General features: G+C 32.4%; 1 protein-coding gene across 1 annotated transcript in view; it reads left to right on the forward strand.

Moving 5' to 3' along the window:
* Positions 1-21,127, forward strand: part of BIRC6 (baculoviral IAP repeat containing 6) — a 197,486-nt gene that overhangs the window by 104,699 nt on the left and 71,660 nt on the right. The window contains 13 exon segments of the mRNA XM_032497324.1: positions 4,980-5,542; positions 6,500-6,675; positions 7,641-7,737; positions 7,882-8,076; positions 8,876-9,076; positions 11,310-11,589; positions 12,459-12,715; positions 12,977-13,085; positions 15,951-16,140; positions 16,142-16,173; positions 17,190-17,970; positions 19,368-19,511; positions 20,115-20,244. Coding sequence (XP_032353215.1) covers positions 4,980-5,542; positions 6,500-6,675; positions 7,641-7,737; positions 7,882-8,076; positions 8,876-9,076; positions 11,310-11,589; positions 12,459-12,715; positions 12,977-13,085; positions 15,951-16,140; positions 16,142-16,173; positions 17,190-17,970; positions 19,368-19,511; positions 20,115-20,244 — 3,155 coding nt within the window.

Consider the following 21,127-nt stretch of genomic DNA (forward strand, 5'->3'; position numbering starts at 1 on the left):
TGAAGCATAGGCGCTGGAAGAAGTTAGTCACAAAATCAAAGGCTTGCTGTATGGTATGCATGTGTGTATTTGGAAAAGTGACCCTGAGGATTTTGTATGATATAAATAAAACCAACTGACAAGAAAAAAATCAGTCACCATGTATTTCATTTTTGTTTTAACTAGGCTTTTTTAAAAAACTGTTCGAGAGACCTCTAAATATACTTACTGAAGACTTTAGATCTGTTTCTGTAGAGTCTAGCAGTAAAAGATTTTCATATGAAAATTCAATGTATTTACTCTAATATTAATTTCCTACAGAAATGTTAGTCTTATTTTTAGCTTATTACATGCTGTTTTAAAAAATCTTTTATATCTTTTTTTAAATCTTTTTTTAAGTGAAGATATTTGTAGATTTACATTTCTCAAAAACTAATTAGAAGGGGTTTTTTTTTAACCAACTACTTTTTCATCCTCTTCAACCCTACACACACCTCATACATATTCTTTAATTGCCTCCATAATGCTGGCCCAAAAATATTTCTTAGTTTTTGTTTCCTTTGTTTTGTATGTTTTTAAGAAAGTCTCTGGTATCCCAATAAATTAGCTCTTCAGTTAAATTGATAATATGAATTGAAAAGAAATGCCCAATCTTCATATGAAGAGGGCACTCATTTTTATCAGATAAGTGTTTAGTAGATACTTTCTCTTTGCCTGTAGATTATATTTTCATTTTCTTAACAATATCTTTCAAAAAGCAGCTTTTAATTTTGAAGAAATATTGTCAGCTTTATATTATTATTATTTTTGTATTGTAAAAATAGCGTTGCTTAACCCAGGTCTTAGAGATGATCTCCTATGTTTTCTTATAAATTTTATAGTTTCAGATTTTACGTTTAAGTTTATGTTAGGTTAAATTTTGCATTTGTGTCAGAGTTCTTTTTTTTTTTTTGGCCTATGGATGATGTTCAATTGTTCCTGTACTGTTTGTTGAAAAAAACATCCTTTTTTTTTTTTTAACATTTTTTATTGATTTATAATCATTTTACAGTGTTGTGTCAAATTCCAGTGTTCAGCACAATTTTTCAGTTATTCATGGACATATACACACTCATTGTCACATTTTTTTCTCTGTGAGTTATCATAACATTTTGTGTATATTTCCCTGTGCTATACAGTGTAGTCTATTCTACAATTTTGAAATCCCAGTCTATCCCTTCCCACCCTCCACCCCCCTGGTAACCACAAGTCTGTATTCTCTGTCTGTGAGTCTATTTCTGTCCTTTATTTACGCTTTGTTTTTGTTCGTTTTTGTTTTTGTTTTTTAGATTCCACATATGAGCGATCTCATATGGTATTTTTCTTTCTCTTTCTGGCTTACTTCACTTAGAATGACATTCTCCAGGAGCATCCATGTTGCTGCAAATGGCATTATGTTGTCAGTTTTTATGGCTGAGTAGTATTCCATTGTATAAATATACCACATCTTCTTTATCCAGTCACCTGTTGATGGACATTTAGGCTGTTTCCATGAAAACATCCTTTTTAAATTGAATTCTCTTTGTGCCTCTTTCAAAAATCAGTTGACCATCTTTATTTTGCTAGATTTCTGAACTCTATAGAATTGATGTTTTTGTCTGTTCTTTTCCAATATTACACTGCTTTGGTATTTTTTATTGTTTCTTGAAGTCTGATAGTATAGATTTTCCATCTTTGTTCTTTTTTCAGAATTGTTTTGGCTATTCTACTTTCTTTGCTTTTCTGTGTAAGTTTTAGGATCAGCTTATTGATACCCCCACCTCCACCCTTACAAAAACAAAACAAAACATAACAAAACAACACTTTCATTGGATTTTAATTGAATATGTCAGTATGTAGATGAATTGGAGAAGAGTTATAAATGTATTTATAGAAACAGTTATACATGGAGACATAGATAAAAATAGTTATATAGAGAGATATATATATGTGACTTTTCTTTGTACACAGTCATGTGGTCATTGAATAATGTGTACATCTTTTTTGCTTTTTCTGAACCTGTTGAAATGTTCATGTGTCTACAGATATGACAAATTACATTGATTTAGAAAAAAAAATGTGTTGATCGTTATGGTATGATCCTATTTATATCTTGCTGGATTTAATTAATTAATACTTTGTTGAACATTTTTGAATCTATGTTAAATAGAAATATTTGCATCTTTAAAAGTAATGTCTTTGGTTTTTATGTCAAGGTAATACTGGACTCCTAAAATGAGTGTTCCATTTGGAAGAGGATGTGTAAAACTGAGTTATTTCTTACTTAAATATTTGATAGTAATTCTGCCATTGAGGCATCCTGTGTCTGGAGTTTTAAAATTTTTTCTATTTATTTTATAGGTAAAGGATTATTAAGATTTTCTTTCTTCTTGCATGAGCTTTGGCGTTTTGTGTCTTGAAGGAATTTATTCATTTCATCTACATTGTTGAATTTATTTGTATTATTTTCCTTTTAATTTTTATAGGATGTAGTTCATTCATTCTATCATTTTTGATATTGGTAATTTTAATCTTTATTTTTGTTCATCTTGCTGAAAGTTTATAATATTATTGATATTTTAAAAGAACCAGTTTAAAGCTTTGTTGATATTCTCTATTTTTTCATTTCTAGTTTTATTGATTTTTTCTCTAATAATTATTACTTCCTCCTTTCCAGTTTTTTTGAGTTTTATTTGCTCTTTTCTAGTTTAGATTGATTTGAGACCTCTCAGCTTTTCTTATATAAGTATTTGACGATATCTTTTTCCTAACTAATCTATTTAGACTATTTTACATTTAATTGTAATTATTGATATAGTAGACTAAAATTATCAGTTTGCCAGTTTTCTATTTATTTAATCTGTTCTTCCCTTCAAAAATTTTTTTTCTTGCCTACTTTTGGATTAAGTAATTTTTTATAAATTTTTTTATTGAAATATAGTTGGTTTACAATTTTGTGTTAATTTCTGGTGTATGTTGTAGTAATTCAGTTTTATATATATACATACATACTCCTTTTCATATTCTTTTTTATTATAGGCTATTTCAAGTTATTAAATATAGCTCCCTATGCTATTGTGATTTCATTTTGTTTCTAGTGTTGTCTTATTATCTATAACAAAAAAATTTGGATTAGCTTTGCAGTACACATCTTTATTTCATAACATTCTGCCTTCAAATATTTTTATACCTTAAATCACATATGTCAGAAGTTTACAACAGTATGTTTACAGTTTGTTTCTCCCATCTTTGTGATTTAATTATCTAGTTTACTTTTACATATGCTGTAAACTAATACATTCCTACAATTTTTTCTTTAGATAACCACGTATCTTTTTGACACTGAAGTAACTAGTATTTAGGCCTGGAAGTGGACAAGCCTCTTGTAATGGATTATTAGCATGAGGATTTGAGTCACTCTTTCCAGGATTTGACCTTGGTTTGGTTTTCTTGTTGCTATGGTTACCTTTAGTGTTATATCAGCTTCAAAATGATCTAGTTAACTTGTGCTTCAGTGTGGGTTGGGGTACATGGGATTGTTTCCAGTGTTCTTGCAACATTCTTAGCTTTTGTTCTTCCTTATACGTTTGTACCACAGAGAGACTTTCTCTCCATGGCTCCATCTCTAGCAGTCAGTTGCTTTTGCTTGTTTCTTAATGTCCCATAGACTCCTAGTGATGGCAGATGTTCTCTGATATTCTGGTCCTGGCTCAGTCTTGGGCAGGCCCTCTGTGACTGGGCCTTATGGGAGGAGCTTTCTCAATAATTTTTCTCATTCCTTTTGTCAGCCAGACTCTGGCTTGTGTCTTTGGTCATTTCTCAGCAAGAGAGTGTTTCCTTCTCTCCAGTGGGAGGAAACTACTATTGCTATTTGAGATTTTTTTTCAGTAACACCAAATACCTGGTGTCTTTTTTAACACCATTTCTCTGATTTTCTGACATCAACCCTGTGTTACAATTCAGCCCTATTCCACCACTATCCAAAGTTAGCTTCACATTTATAGTTTTAACTACTCAGTCCCTCAAGATTGTCTTTACCTCAGAGGGCACTTGCAACTCCGAGGTCCCCAGGTTACCCACATTTCTGTATGATTTGACTACAAATTCACATGTTCTCACAATCCCCTCTTCAGGTTCAGTAATTTTCTTGGACTCATAGAACTCAGGAAAATCACGTTACTTACATTTACCAGTTTATTATAAAGTATAAAGCTCCGGAACAGCCAAATGAAATAGATGCAAAGGGCAAGATGTGTGTGGGGGATGATGAGGGACGGTGTCTGTGTGAACTCCAAGGGTTCAGTGTTATTACCCTCTTAACAGTTTGTTAAATATTTTAGCTGAATTCCTCTTACCCATTTGGATATTGCCAACATCTTGTCTTCCCAAATTCTGCCACAGGACAGCTAATGCTCGTATTCTGTCTCCTTGGAGGTGCCTGTCTTTTTATGGATTTAAGGCTTTTTTGGAACTCTGTGACCTCAGCTCTCTGATGGATTCAAGAAAAGTTATGACTTTGTAGTTAATTTGGCTTTTTAAAAATTGTTAAGTTGGGGTTGATCTTTGCAACTTTCTGTATCTTAGGCATAAACAGAACTTGAGAGCATTCAGTTTTGATGCATAAGAATTATTTGATTGAATCGACTTTAAAAAATCAAAATCAGTAGGAAATGTTTAAACTAACAACATTTGAGGTTTTAACAAACCAGGGCTCTTTCATTATGAGGACTAGTCTCTAGTTTAGAAATCACCTCTTTGATTTACTTATCCTATAGTTTTCTATTTGGAAAGGAAGTTATTTTTGATTTTGTATAAGTGGAGGCAGGAACAAGAAGGACTCAGGAAGAGGTAGAAACTGCTACAAAATGAAATAGTAAATACGAAGAGTTTAATTATTGTTTAGCTTCCTTGTGATGTGGCGGTTACTTCTTTCAAAACAACTTAAGATGGTCTAATTTTAAATTGTCTCCTTTTTTCTCCAGGGGTGCCTTCCAGACAGGCCAAGGACCTCTTGATGCCCAAGTAAAGCTCTTAGAATTCACCCTGGAGCAGAATTTTGAAGTCGTTTCAGTTAGTACTATTTCTGCTGTGATAGAGTCTGTCACCTTTTTAGTGCACCACTATATCACTTGCTCAGACAAAGTAATGTCTCGAAGTGGATCAGATAGCTCAGTGGGTGCTCGAGCATGCTTTGGGGGACTCTTTGCCAACCTCATTCGTCCAGGTGATGCAAAAGCAGTTTGTGGTGAAATGACAAGAGATCAACTCATGTTTGATTTGTTAAAACTGGTTAACATTTTAGTACAGCTGCCTCTTTCGGGCAATAGGGAATACAGTGCAAGAGTGTCTATGACCACCAATACGACAGACAGTGTTTCAGATGAAGAAAAAGTTTCAGGAGGAAAAGATGGTAATGGAAGCAGTAGTAGTATTCAAGGATCACCTGCATATGTTGCTGACTTAGTGTTAGCCAACCAACAGATAATGAGCCAGATTTTGTCTGCTCTGGGCCTGTGTAATAGCAGTGCCATGGCGATGATAATTGGTACGTATTGAAAATATTAATCTTATACTTGTTTCTGGTACTGTATCTTTTTTCTTTAGCAATGTATAAATTAATTATCTTTTTACTTTATAGTGCACATTACTTTATTGTAAACTTAACGTGACTGATTTTTCTTAGTGAAAACTTCTGTAGAGTGGCTTCAATCAGTAAATTGAAATATTGAAAATATTTAAGTGTGAATTTTTTGAAAATTGGAAAATACTAACAAAATAATGTATTGAGGTAAATTAATGGGGAAAAAAATCAGTCTTGTAAGTTAGGTACCATAATTTGTAACCTTGTATCTAACATTTTCAAGATGAAGAATTTCACATCAAATTTTGTATTAGGCAACCAGTAAGATTTATTTATTGAGTTTCTTAAAAAGTGAAGTATAAAATTTTGTTCACAATGTAACAGTTTCTATGACATACATCAATGTAAAATTTATATATTGTTGCTTTACTTTTCTACCTATTTGAAAGCTAATGTGTTAGTTTTTTAAACTAATTGAACTTCTGTAAATTGTGACAAAATCCATTATTGATATATTTTTGCGTATTGTTATTTCTTCCTTTGTGTAAGGGAAGCAGCCATATCTTCTTTTTGATTAAAAGTTTTGAAGTGTAATTTTGTAACAGTATCCCTTATTTTTCTCTCCTTTTCTTCTTGATATGTATAATGATGTTCCTTAGTCATATAATAGAGCAACTTTTTGTTGCTACCAACAATAGAGGTGTATCATATAAAAAATAAGAAAAATGTGTTCTACTGCATGTTAGAGATATTTTAATTTCTAGATATATGTATATGTATACACAGACACACACACAACTATTACGTACCCATTTTTCAGTGGTTTTGGGGAAAAAATGGCTTTTAAGCCTCTGTTTTAATTATTACTGGTATTTAAGAATATGCTTTTAAAAAAATGTGTAATCTTTTTATTTAAACTAGGAGCAAGTGGATTACATCTCACCAAACACGAAAACTTTCATGGTGGTTTAGATGCAATATCGGTCGGGGATGGATTATTTACAATATTAACAACCCTTAGTAAAAAAGCTTCTACAGTTCATATGATGCTGCAGCCAATTTTAACCTACATGGCCTGTGGATATATGGGCAGACAGGTGAGTTCAGCCTAGCAAATTTGCAGTAACTTAAGTAGTTTCTAGCAATGGTTGCAAGGAATTATTTGTAAGGCAGAGTACTCATATTATATATTAGAAAATGAACAGAATCATCGGGTCAGAACTATAGATTAGTAATAGAAGTTGAAGAGTAAAGGTTCCTTGAAGTGATTCTGTTAAAGATGACTACAGTGATGTAAGAATAAAATATTTAACATATTTTAACATTTTAGGATTTCTTTCCATTGTCTTAAGAAGTAGTTCTTTTTTTCTCTAAAAATAACATAATTGAGTAACAAAATGTTCTTCATAGACGTTACATATGAAAATTTAATGAGGTTTTTTTTCCCAAAGCTTAAGCTTCGTATTTAGCTTACTTTCAGTTAAAAGGGGTTAGGATAATTTTAAAAGAAAAATAGATTTGAATATTACTACTTCTTCAGTTTCCTTTTTAGAAAATGAATCAGTGTGTAATTACAGTTTTCATAAATGTATATGACATATATGTATATATTTCTCCATTGGAATATACAAAGATATTTGAGAAGGATAGGTGTTTTTTCTTTTTTTCAGTTCTATTAGATAGAATTATTACAGTTTGACTATGCATACATATTATATTGCATGTAAATATGTGATTAAATGAAGGTACTGTCTAGTGGAAAGCAAAATTGATGCACATTAAGGTGGAAAATGGTAACAGTACATAGAGACAGATGCTTAAAATATGCCTGTGTTCAGAGAAGATACTGTTTATGTCCTGTTTGATTTGGGTAAGATTTCTTAGGTATTTTGGCAGACACTTGTATTTAGTGATTTAGATTAAGGTTGCCATTTTATGAAAATTAACTGTAAAAGAATATTACGTTCTATAAGAAATTTAATTGTCCTAATCCACAGGTAATTAATAATCACCTTTTAAAAATCACAGTATACACGTGTGGGGTTTTTTGTTTGTTTTTTAGGGTTCTCTTGCTACTTGCCAGTTATCTGAACCACTTTTGTGGTTCATTTTGAGAGTGCTGGATACTAGTGATGCCTTGAAAGCGTTCCATGATATGGGTAAGATGAAATTTCCAAAACTGTCATTTAAGTGTAATCATTTGATAGTACATTATGTTCTTATTTTTGTAGTTTTCTATGAAAGTTGACTCTTAAATTATCTATGTAAAGATAATTTTCATTTAGTATTCTTTGTAAATTTAGGTGGTGTTCAGCTCATTTGCAACAATATGGTTACTAGTACAAGGGCTATTGTAAACACTGCAAGAAGTATGGTTTCAACTATTATGAAATTTCTTGACTCTGGTCCGAATAAAGCTGTTGACAGCACTTTGAAAACAAGAATACTGGCTTCTGAGCCTGACAATGCAGAAGGGATCCATAACTTTGCACCGCTGGGTAAGAAAAGAGTTATTACATGTTATTGGTGTGAATTTATATAGTAGTTCATTAGCTGGTATGAAGCGAAAATAGTTGTCAGAGTAAGCTGATTGTGTTGTAATATCACCATTTTAATTACAAACCATTGATTTTTAAAGGTAGTAGTTTTTCAAACATTCTACTGATTAGAAGGAAGTTTTTAATAGTTCTTTAGTAATAAAATTTGTTTTTATTTTTGAGTTTACATAGAAGCACAATTTATGAAATGAAAAAGTAGATTCTTATGTCAGTTTTCACTGTAAATGTTAACCAGTTTAAAGAAATTTGTTCTTTCTTATTTTGAGTGGTATTTTCCTTTTTAAGAAGCTTCAGATTTAGATACTGTTTTTCCCAGGCTACCTAGTTTCTTTTTATATTATATTTCTTTTCATATTTCTAACTGATGAACATTGACAATTTAAAATAAAAGTGATTATTTTCAAGTTGAAGGCTGTCTTGGACATTGTTTTTTTACTTATATCATTTGAGAATTATTGTGCTGAATTTGTTGTTGCTAGTTTAGTTTTCATATGACATGTGAATATAAAGGAATTAAGCAGTGGTTAGCAGTGAATGCTACCTTGCCAGCTGACTGGATGTCCGAATGTTTTGTGAGTACTCTGACAAATTATGCAAAGTGTACTGAGTACACTCAGACTATCAAATGTTCATATTTTTAGCTAATTTTTCTAGTGTAATTTTATGATTTGAATAGTTCTTGGTGCTTTATTGGGTTTCTTTTGCAAGTTTTAATTTTATTTAAAATATCTTCTTGCAGGTACAATCACATCTAGCAGTCCTACTGCCCAACCGGCCGAGGTGCTTTTGCAGGCCACACCACCCCACAGAAGAGCTCGCTCTGCTGCTTGGTCCTACATCTTTCTGCCCGAGGAGGCTTGGTGTGACCTTACCATTCACCTTCCTGCAGCAGTGCTTCTTAAAGAGATACATATCCAACCTCACCTTGCATCTCTTGCAAGTGAGTAATATCTTTTGTTAAGACCCATCATGAAAATAAACTATAATATAGAAGCATCTAAAAATGAGCGAAGTATTTAGCAAACAATGTGGTACACTTAGATACAATTTCCAGGTTGGTTAATATTGAACAGTTTTTAATACAACTTTTAACATTACCACCAAATCATTTCCCATGAAATGAATTAGCATGGCTATTCCTCTGAAACAAATAGAAATGTGTGGTGAAATTCAAACAGATACATTCCAGTTAAATACTATTTTACCTTTTCTCTTTCCCCAAATTTATTAAGCTATAACATTATGTCAAAATGAGTTAGTTTACATAACTGTAGATAATAGTCTTTAGTTTTTATAGCCTGGTCCTCAGTCCTAGCTCTGTAATGTGAAATTAGCGTAGATCCCCTCCCAATTGTAAGATAATTACATCTCAAAAGAATTGTTTATTACAATATTTTGAGTAATATTTTTAATGTTTGTGATTTTTAAATTTTTAACATTTTGAGCATCACTTGATAAATTTCCATTGAATACATTTTGTTGTAACTTTGTAAGTTAAATAATTCAAAAGAATTTTTAGAAAACAAGTTATACATTAAGAGGAGCAGGAACTCTTTCAAGTATTCATAAAGGAATGTGAAGTACTATTTTGCATTTATGTTGGTCCCCAAATTATTTCAATATAAATGTAAGTGTAAGAATTTGTACAGAATTGTTGAAGTTGTCACATTTGTTTATCTTCATTGATTGATTCTGATTGCTGTCATATGTCACACAGTAGTTTAATGCAGAACTATGGGAAATTTTGTAGACCTGGCATATTTGGAAGAATAAATTTTCCTACTTATTTGCAAGATTAGATTATTATTATGCCCTAATATAATTGTAGAATCCACATGTATTAAGTTAAAATAGATATAATAAATAAAACGGCAGAAGGAAAATAGACTAACCTACAGTGTTTTAGTAGGTCAAAAATAACTGTATTACATGGCAAAAATGTAATCAGTATATAAGACTTAGGAGATAATCTTAAGATGCAGAAGAAACTGCTTTTATTTGGAAGGAGAAAGTGGTTCATGTAAATAGTGGCTTTGGAGTGTGCGTAGAATTTGCATATAGGAATTGAGACAGGAAGAGTGTTACAAAGGAGAACTTTGTACATTATAAAAAATAAATAGGTATTCTCTATTATAATTATGCTTAATAAAACATTTCGATTTTTATTATTGGATCAGAGCAGAAATTTTTATTACTGGATTAGAGCAGATCAGAGCAGTGTGTTGCAATGGAAATAACATAGCCTTTAGAATCAAACATGAGCTTAAATATAAAATGTCCCCTTTGTCATGTGGGAGTTTGGATTATTTAATCTCTTTGACTCTGTCAGTTTGTATTGACAGTCAAAGAGATTAAATAATGTGGATAATATCCCAAAAGGTAAGATTAAATTTAAAAATTGATGTAACTTGTCTAGTTCTCAGTGCAAACCAGGTATGTAGTTGGCATACAATAAAAGTTACTTCCTAATTTTATAGTTAAAATTAAAATCAAAGTTTAAAGGTTGTTTTAGTTGATAGATATATTTATTATGTGGGCTTCCATGTTTGTGAGAAAGAAATAATTTTCCCATAGTAGCTGCCAGTTGCTACTTCATTGAGCCTCCTTAAATTTTAGCAGGAAATGATTAAAAAAAATCTTTTGAATGTTTATATAAATTTTGAAAGAAAAAAAAGATCAGAGGTGAAAGCAAGTTCTAAACTCAGCTGTATTTAAAATTGTAGCAATATGGTTATAGTAAAATAATATTCATAAAAAATACTTTTTTTGTTAGATTCTTCCCATATTATTTACAACAGTAAACCATAATAGTCAAATGTCCTATATTGGTAATAATTCTAAGTAAAGTAGAAATGATAATTTGCCTATTTGTTTTTTATTTTTCCCTTGGAGAGAATTAAGTACATGTGAATTGTGTATCTTCATTTACTCTCTTTTTTAGGTGAATGTTAGAATTTTTTAAATATAATTCTTATTTTACTGTGGATTTCATATAATAGCTTCAAAATCAATTATGGTGAAAATCAGTGACAGAGTATGATTTGGTATAAAAATTTCCTTTTATGAGTTCATAAAGAATATAACTGAAAGCTACTGTTTTACTGGGATTTCCTCTAAAATGTAAAGTCTGGTTTACTTTTTCTTTAGTAATTGTTGAATTTGTCTTCCTGTAGCCTGTCCATCCTCAGTGTCTGTTGAAGTAAGTGCAGATGGGGTAAATATGCTACCATTATCCACTCCTGTTGTCACAAGTGGTCTCACCTACATAAAAATTCAGCTTGTTAAAGCTGAAGTAGCTTCTGCTGTCTGCCTTCGACTCCATCGTCCACGTGATGCCAGCACCTTAGGCCTTTCACAAATTAAATTACTGGGCCTCACTGCTTTTGGTACCACTTCTTCAGCAACAGTTAATAATCCCTTTCTTCCATCTGAAGATCAGGTATCCAAAACAAGGTATGTGATTTTTCATTCTTAAGAAAAACCTTTTTGTGTTTTCTTGTGAAATTATTTATTCTGTGGTTTCTTTCTTTTTTAGAGTTTAGTAAATTCTTTATTCTGAGGCATCTATATAATATTGTGATTTTAAGTGTAACGAAGAGTAGTTCTATAGAAGCAGAACCCTGAAGCTGGTTAAAATTGAGATTTATGTGCGTTTAATCATTGAGGTGATTCTCAATATGATATATGTGGATGTAACTTCCAGTTCTTTGGATCGTAGTCCAGTATAAGCATTTCCAAATGCCTATCCCCAGCAGTACACCTGAACCATACAAACTGATCATATAGACAGGCACCTACTCTTATAGGGTAATTCGTAAGTGCCAGTCAACAGAGGGTTAGAGTTGAACCAAACTGACCAAAGAAGGACCTGGATATATCCTTTAATTTACATTCTTCTGGTAAATGTTGATGGTTGAAAATTTTATAGACTAATTTTATTATAAGTTTTACCTGAGGAACAAATTTAGGATTTCTTTTGACTCTCAAGCTGCCAGGACTATAGTTTTGCAAGTCTATGAGCTTGTGCAGTATGTATTTATGCATATAAATATGCATATATACAAAAACATTTCCTGACTGATTAAATGAAAAGCAAGTTCTTAGTTCCTAAATGGTATTAACACTTAAGTATTTTTATTTACTGTGTTATAGGGGAGACTTATTATGTGTTTAATTCTTTACTGATGTTACAGTATTTTAAAAACTTTTTTTTTTAACGTAGATTGGTGCTACTTAAGAAATAAACATGAGAATTTTGTAACCTGAAGTGATTTCAGCTACTTTAATTTACCATATAAGCCATTTTGTGTTGTGTATTTCAGTATTGGATGGCTACGGTTATTACATCATTGCCTTACTCACATAAGTGATCTGGAAGGAATGATGGCAAGTGCAGCTGCACCCACTGCCAACCTGCTACAGACTTGTGCTGCCTTATTGATGTCTCCATACTGTGGAATGCATTCACCTAATATTGAGGTTGTGCTTGTAAAGATAGGACTGCAGTCCACTAGAATTGGCCTGAAGCTTATAGACATTCTTCTGAGAAATTGTGCAGCATCAGGCAGTGATCCCACAGGTGACAATTAATTTGATATTTTAATTTTTACATATCTGCAAAGTTAGGACAGTTGAACTATGTGATATTTGTGATTAATTCTGTTTCTGAAATTAACTTCCATTATGGCTTGATTATTTTTAGAGTTTGTTTTTTATTGTTGCTGTTGCTGAAATTTACAGAAGAATTCTTATTAATGAATAATTTAAGATTAAATTGAGCATATCTTCTCATCCCATTTGCTTATTTAGCAAACTTTTCCTTTTGATTCTTTGTTGCAAGATTTGAATAGCCCTTTACTTTTTGGAAGACTGAATGGACTCTCTTCTGACTCCACGATAGATATTCTTTACCAGCTTGGAACAACTCAGGATCCTGGAACAAAAGACAGGTATGTGATGATCTCATTTTTCATATAAGGACAGACACAATCACATGTAGTGAGTGTTGCTTGTGATGCTTTCTTTTTAGATCATTTCATAAAAGTTAAGCTAAGACTGTTGATTATATCATACATTTACCTGTATACTTCACATAATGTAACTTTCAGAGATTTTCATGAGTGTTAAACATAAATTCTCTTAAATTTGGACATATTCGAATTTGAACTCAAATAGATCCTTACTTAGTATTGCTTTTGAGGAATGGATTGGGATAAAATATTGAATATATTTTTATGTCAGCTATGTTGTGATGAAATCTTTGTAAGTTGATTGGGTCATAATGATACTACCTGTCTTAGGTATTACTATACATATAGAAATATAGGAATAATGTGTCCATATTAGGTACTTGGACTATTTTGATAATAATGTTTGTTTTTATTGATTTTTTTAATTAATTACATTATTTATTGATTGTTTTTCATTAGCCTCTGTATTCTCTTTCTCCTGCTTCGTACCACAACGTGAAACACTATCATACCAAGTAAATACCTGAATGTTTCACCTAAATGTTTAGTGATCTTTCAGTATAGGTAATTTTAGATGAGTTTTACTAATGTAGTTCTTCCTTGGTATCTTCTACCTCCAAATTAATAAAGACTCCAAGTATTTTTTAAGCGTGTTTTTATTGATAAATTTGGCATTCTCTGGTTTTATGTATATCATCTATATCACAAAAAAAATTTATAGAGGGTGTGACTCTATAAATAATATAAATAATCTTTATGTTAGAGATTATTTCCTGAGTTAATATGCTTTTAAATATATTGAATATTTTATATCCAGTTAATATCCTTTAATATTTTCATTAATTTATATTTAAAGTGAAATCATTTGGTATGTTATTTAATTTCTTACTTTGTAAATTATTAATAGATTATTAATTTTTTGGTGGGTGCTTACTCATTTTGTATCTATTTACTGAGTAACTGCTGTATGCCTTGCATTGTGCTAGATATTGGAGAGATCAAGTTAATTAAGTCCAACTTGTGCCCTCAGAGTTGGGGAGACAGGGCAGTGTCACTCACAGGGAAGATTTATGTAGGACAGACTTAAGGGTATGAATTAAAAGTACCAGGCAGTGAAGGCATCTGGGAAGATTGTTACTTAACCACTGATAATGTAATAGCTTTCAATTATTTTAGGCTCACTGCATTCAGGTTCTCTGTGTTAAAAATATTTAAGGACATAATTAACAAAGTGAAATTTGCTTCAGCAGGATAGTTTCAAAATATTAAAAAGGCTAACTTTGTTTTCGTTAAGCTTTTTTGCTTTATAAAAAATATATGGTAACTATGTTGTATTTAAAAATAGACTGAGAGAAAGAAAAATACCATATGAGATCACTCATATGTGGAATCTAAAAAACAAAAACAAACAAACAAAAACAAAGCCTAAATACAGTACAGAAATAGACTCACAGACAGAGAATACAGATTTGTGGTTGCCAGGGGGGTGGAGGGTGGGAAGGGATAGACTGGGATTTCAAAATTGTAGAATAGATAAACAAGATTACACTGTATAGCACAGGGAAATATACACAAAATGTTATGATAACTCACAGAGAAAAAAATGTGACAGTGAGTGTGTATATGTCCATGAATGACTGAAAAATTGTGCTGAACACTGGAATTTGACACAACATTGTAATATGATTATAAATCAATAAAAAATGTTAAAAAAATTAAAAAAAATAAAAATAGACTGGAATATTTTTTGACAAAGTAAATAGGAATTTGTGTCAAATTTGAATCATAATGGTTAATAGGATTAAAAATATACTTAAAATTTTGCTAAATATTTTTCTAGAATAGGTTTCTTCAAATCCCTTATGATTTTTTAATTTTTAATTTTTTATCATCAGAAGAAAATTGCACTTAAAATTATTTTCTTTGTATAATGCAAATGTAAATACTTCACAATGCTTCAGAACTGACATTAATGACAAGATTGTTGGTTGCTATGTAGAAAATGTTACTTTTCCCTGATTGTTTCACCCTTTTCCCTTTCTATGACTTGTCAGTATTTCTTGTCGTATGAAATATAAATGAGAGAGGGTAGAGAGAGGGATTATAAGTAGTAATATATATCTTCTGGCTCCTATTTCTTTTACCCTCAAGCAAAGAACCTTGTGCTCTAAACTAGAGGAAACATTTCAAAGCAATCAAAACAAAGATACAGTGTTTTAAGAACTTGACTATAAATCTCAGTCCCCACACCCTTTTAAACTATAGACTCCGAGCGTTACTGCTTTAAAAAGTCTTTGGCTCTCATTTAGTGGTCCCCAGCCCTAGGTGATAGAGAATAGGATGGCCTTGAAAAAGTACATATGTTAGGGCTATTCTGTTGTCAAAGTGAAAGAGGGTGGGTGGCTGCTACTAGTATTTAATGGTTGGGGGCCATATTCATGAGCTTCTGCACAATGAAGAGTTGGCCCCAGAGCACTGTTCTGTCTTTTGTGGATTTGTTAGAAGATGAGAGAAAATTTAGAGGAGAGAGTAATTTTGTTAAGCTGTGTATCCTGTATTTCTAGACATTTATATATTGTGTCATAAATAATGGAAGAATCAATGTTTGCTGAATTAGAGTTGTATTATCTCAAACCTTTTCATCTCTTAAGATTTTAAGTTTATTGGAAAAGTAGATTTACTGTGTCTTTGCTGATTGTATAATTCTTTTTCCTTCCTTTTTATCAAGAGCAAGTTGGATATTATTCTCGTAAATACATTGCTTACATGCAGTAATGGTAGTTATCCATATTAAATATCAGCTGTGGTATAATTAATTATTTGAATTTATTTTCTTCTTTTAAGAATTCAGGCCTTGTTAAAATGGGTCAGTGATTCTGCCAGAGTGGCTGCTATGAAAAGAAGTGGCAGGATGAGCTACATGGGCCCTAACTCTTCAACAATAGAGTATGGACTTTTGATGCCATCTCCTTCTCATTTGCACTGTGTAGCAGCGATTCTGTGGCACAGTTATGAACTGCTTGTAGAGTATGACTTTACCAGCTCTGCTAGACCGAGAGCTCTTTGAGTAAGTATGGTTTGTGAAATCCTTTTTCCCCCCAGTACTAGATCACTTTAGGTTTTTACTTGATGAAACACATTTTACATGATTATTTGGATAAAAACAGTACTTTGAAAGTAGTAGTTAAGTATATAATCAGTAAAATTTTGGAATGAGATGCTACACAGATTTATTTATCTTCGTGTTTTAAGAAGCTGTATTAGTGTCACTGCTGCTTTTCCCACCTAAAATTGGAATGTTTAATGTCTGCTCCTGCAGTTGGTACTGTTTATTCTCATCTGCAAATTTACCCATTGGATCCTTTGTCTTTAATATGCATCTTTGGAGGAAAAGTATTAGCTAGAGAAATTGAAAGACTCTTTTAGACAGTTTTTATAATTGGTTTTTACCTCTTTCTAGATAGCCGTTATGATTGTTCTTTTGTAAATAGTTTCCACTTAAGCCACGTTTTTTCACCATACTCAGCTAAGGCTTTGCTGAGCTGACTGCCTGATAACTGCTAAATTTATAGCAAAATATAATATAATATTTATTTCTAAAAGGTTCCATGACTCATGAAAAGTTGGTCTTTTGGCCTCTCGTTTTGTCATTTTCATTATTTGGTCCTACTGGTTGGCATAATCGATTACTTACTAGTGAAACTCACTAATAGTTCTCAATTTGCAGACATGAATTGAAGCCATCAATCTTGTCAAATTCAGTCTAAATATTTCTTTCATATGATTTTTCATTGTTGATGTCATTTTTTGAGATCACACAGAGAATGATAGAATCATTTTGATATAGATCTCTTGGTTTTCTGTATTAATTTTACAAGTCTAATCTAACTTCCAATCTATTTAACAAAGTATATATCACAAGCAATTTTCTTGAAATACTATGTCATAATATTTAATGTGAAACTGTATAACTTTCATCAGGGTGATTTCTAGTAGAATTATTTGATAGTGAGGTCTTTCTAAAAATATGTATTGTTAACATGTAAATACATGTTGTTAACATGGTGTCTTTTATTCCCCTAGGCTGCTTTTTAATTGGTCCATGTCTCTTCCCTGCAATATGGTTTTGAAGAAAGCTGTTGACAGTCTACTTTGCTCGATGTGTCACATACACCCAAGTTATTTCTCTTTGCTCATGGGCTGGATGGGAATCACCCCTCCTCCAATGCAGTGTCACCACAGACTATCCATGACAGATGATAGCAAAAAGCAAGATCTTACTTCATCCTTAACAGATGACTCTAAAAATGCACAAGCACCTCTTGCACTAACTGAATCACATTTGGCGACCCTTGCTTCCTCTTCTCAATCTCCAGAAGCTATCAAACAATTATTGGACTCAGGTTTGCCTTCTCTTCTTGTGAGAAGTCTGGCTAGTTTCTGTTTCAGCCACATCTCTTACTCAGAAAGCATTGCTCAGTCAATAGATAATTCCCAAGACAAACTCAGGCGTCATCACATTCCACAACAATGTAATAAAATGCCTATCACAGCAGACCTGGTTGCTCCTGTTCTTAGGTTTTTGACAGAAGTTGGCAATAGCCATGTTATGAAAGACTGGCTCGGTGGGTCTGAAGTCAATCCACTTTGGACAGCACTTCTGTTTTTATTGTGTCACTCTGGGTCCACTTCTGGAGGACATAATTTAGGTGCACAACAGACCAGTGCAAGGTCAGCTTCTCTTTCCTCGGCTGCTACGACAGGATTGACTACTCAACAGAGGACAGCGATTGAGAATGCAACTGTTGCATTCTTTCTGCAGTGCATTTCCTGCCACCCTAATAATCAAAAGCTGATGGCCCAGGTAAGAGTAGGAAAGCTGGCATATATTGTAGGTGTCTTACTGTCTTTATATGCTCTCACACAGCATTCTTGAAATTGGTTAAGCAAGGGGCATGTATTAAGTCCAGGTGATGATGAAGTTTGAGGTTGGGTGCATTTAAGGATCCAAATTTAAACCAGAATTAAATTTAGGTACCGGTATCTCCTTCCTTCTCTTCTCATAAATCAGTTATTCTTTTTGGTGGGATAGAGGGCAAATTCATGGAGCTTCTAGCTACAAATCATATATTCCTCCTTTTTAAAAACTCTCCCAAGTAAAAAGAATGACATGTCAGCTGCTGGAACAGGATTGACCACTTGAAGGTGATCACTGAGTGCCTCATCTTCAGTGAGGCTTTGCATTTTGTGGTAACCAAGATGCTACAACTGTTGATTTGCTTCTAATGAAGCAGATATTAGACTAGGTTTCAGATAGGAGACTGCTGACAAATCACATTAAAAGCATGAAAGATCATTTTATTTTATTAAGCCCATGGGGCCAAAAATCTGAAAGCTGGAATTACCTCAAGAATAATTCTAGTTGCTTTTTGCCAGATTCTAATCCTTTCTGGCTGTTGTGATCTTCAACAAATTGTTTAAACTATTAAATGGTGATAGTAGTACCTGCCTTTCAAAAGATTATATTTTTGGAGAGAATTAAATACTATAATGTATATGAAGTACCTAACATAGAGCCTGTCAGAGACATGGTAGATCCCAGTACCTAGGAACCAGCTTCTCTTTTTACCCCCTTACTTGATAGTGCTTATTCAGGTGAAACTCTATTAATATCTGGAAGGATAGTTACCATGATTTTTAAAAAACACTGAATGATTTAAGAAGGTACTTTATTGTCTTAAGTAAGTAATTATTGTGAGACTGCTTAATGTGCCTAATTTGAAAGAGATGTTTCAATTAGCAATCTTAACCAAGTTCTTGAGTATAGATGTTTGAAAATTTGGCTTGTGTCTTTGATTAAGATGAAGCTTAATGCCTCATTGTTTTCTGGCCTAATTATCATCTCTTAATTTCTTTTAAGGCTTTGTTTCATACTTTTAATGTACTTTTTTTCAAGATTTTTATTGTAACCACATTGATATTGACTAAAATTAAAATTAACTTGGTTATTCTGGGTAGTTACTACGTGAAAGCACTGTAGTAATAACTTCTCTTATCCACAGAAATTTTTGTTGCACTTTTAGCTTTTTATCTACTTCTGTATTCATATATTTTAAAATGAAATAATATGTTCTTTAATTACTGGTTTGATGAGTTCAAATACACTTCTTAATCCACATTTAGAATTTTGTCTTTATTCTTTAAAATATAAAGCTGCAAATAAATACCACATTTAACTTTTAAAATCTCTTACCTTGCTAGGTTCTCTGTGAACTATTTCAGACATCTCCTCAAAGGGGGAACCTTCCAACATCAGGGAACATTTCAGGGTTTGTACGTAGATTATTTTTGCAGTTGATGCTGGAGGATGAGAAAGTGACAATGTTTCTTCAGTCACCCTGCCCGGTAAGTATTTAACAATTAAATTAAATCTTAATGATAAGCTGTCTGTAAAGATGTTTTACATGTTCATATAAGAGCTTGCAGTTATCTGTAATAATTTCTGATATAGCACAGTGAAACTAGCACAACCTTTATACTTAATGATAGGACTTGAAAATCTCAGCTGACCTTCTCGGTCTAGAATAACCTATTTATACCTTGCCATGAATGGCATAATTTTTGTTTGATTGATTGGGGCAGAGGTAATTAGGTTTACTTATTTATTTATTTTTAGAGGAGTTAATGGGGACTAGGGACTGAACCCAGGACTTTGTGTATGCTAAGCATGTGCTCTACCACTTGAGCTACATTTCCTCCCCCCACCCCATGAATAATAAAATTTGACTTGGGCAGGGAAATGGCAGATTATTAGGTACAATCATGCTAATGCAAAAGTTGACCAACACATCACATAGCAGATGTTCCACATTTGAAGAAATATAAAATAATCTCTTTATATTCTGTATGCATTATTGAAGTTTTATTCTTTTATGCTTTTGAAATTGTTATATAATGGTATACATTTTAAAAAAATCAATTCTTGATTTCTTTTAAATTAATTTTCAGCTGTACAAAGGTAGAATTAATGCTACTAGCCATGTCATCCAGCATCCAATGTATGGAGCAGGCCACAAGTTCCGTACACTTCATTTGCCAGTCTCAACGACATTATCAGAAGTTCTTGACAGAGTATCAGGCAAGTCCAGACTTAAATACTCTTTATTCTTTAACTTTATCTTAGATACATGTGAAATTTTACCATTTTGTAGCTATTTTACTGCATTCACTCACTCAGCCACCATTTAATAACTGGAAAAGGTTAAGATAGCTTCACTGTTTGAAGCATGAGTAAGAAGCTGATGAAGTGCACAAAATGTACAGTATATTCCAGCACCAATATTTCTTCTGATGTGATGTATGTTATGTGTAGTAATGACAGAATGGGCAGTTGGGAAGTAGACAAGCTGTGGGAAGCCATTGGTGGAGTTTTCTCTCGGTAAACCATCTGGCTGTTTTACGGTAGATGAATTACATTACAGCAGGTTGCATAACAGAATTCTAAGTACTAAGCATGTTCTAAATCTAGGGGAGATGTGAGTGGTCAGTAGGTAGAATTGACTGGTGACCTTATTGTTTATAACAGTGAAGAAAACAGAGAGAACGTCCCCCTAAGTTTCTTGCCTTTATTTCGAAAGCTCCGACAGTGCCTTTAAACAGGATAGAAATTATTAAAGTAAGAGTATGTTTTTGAAGTAGAATGCAAATTGACTGTGCTTAGTTTGAGTTTATTGCCTCTCAGAAATTCTAATCAGTGATGAATTCATTGAGCTTCTGCTATGTATAAGCACAGTAATTGGTTCTCGGGATGTAAAAGGGAGCAAGACACATATTTTGATGCTCAAAGTATTTATGATCTTATGTATGTTGTCGGATTAAAAAATAAACTGAAAATTTAAATGTTTGCATTCTGATTTAAATATAAATATGTTTCTATCTGTACACGTTAGAGAGGGTACCTGAAGTCTTTAAGCAATACTGATCACTGAAGGAGTATCTCAGAAAAAAACTGGCATTATTTG

The sequence above is a fragment of the Camelus ferus genome, chromosome 15, assembly GCF_009834535.1.
Source record: "Camelus ferus isolate YT-003-E chromosome 15, BCGSAC_Cfer_1.0, whole genome shotgun sequence".
Lineage (NCBI taxonomy): Eukaryota > Metazoa > Chordata > Mammalia > Artiodactyla > Camelidae > Camelus > Camelus ferus.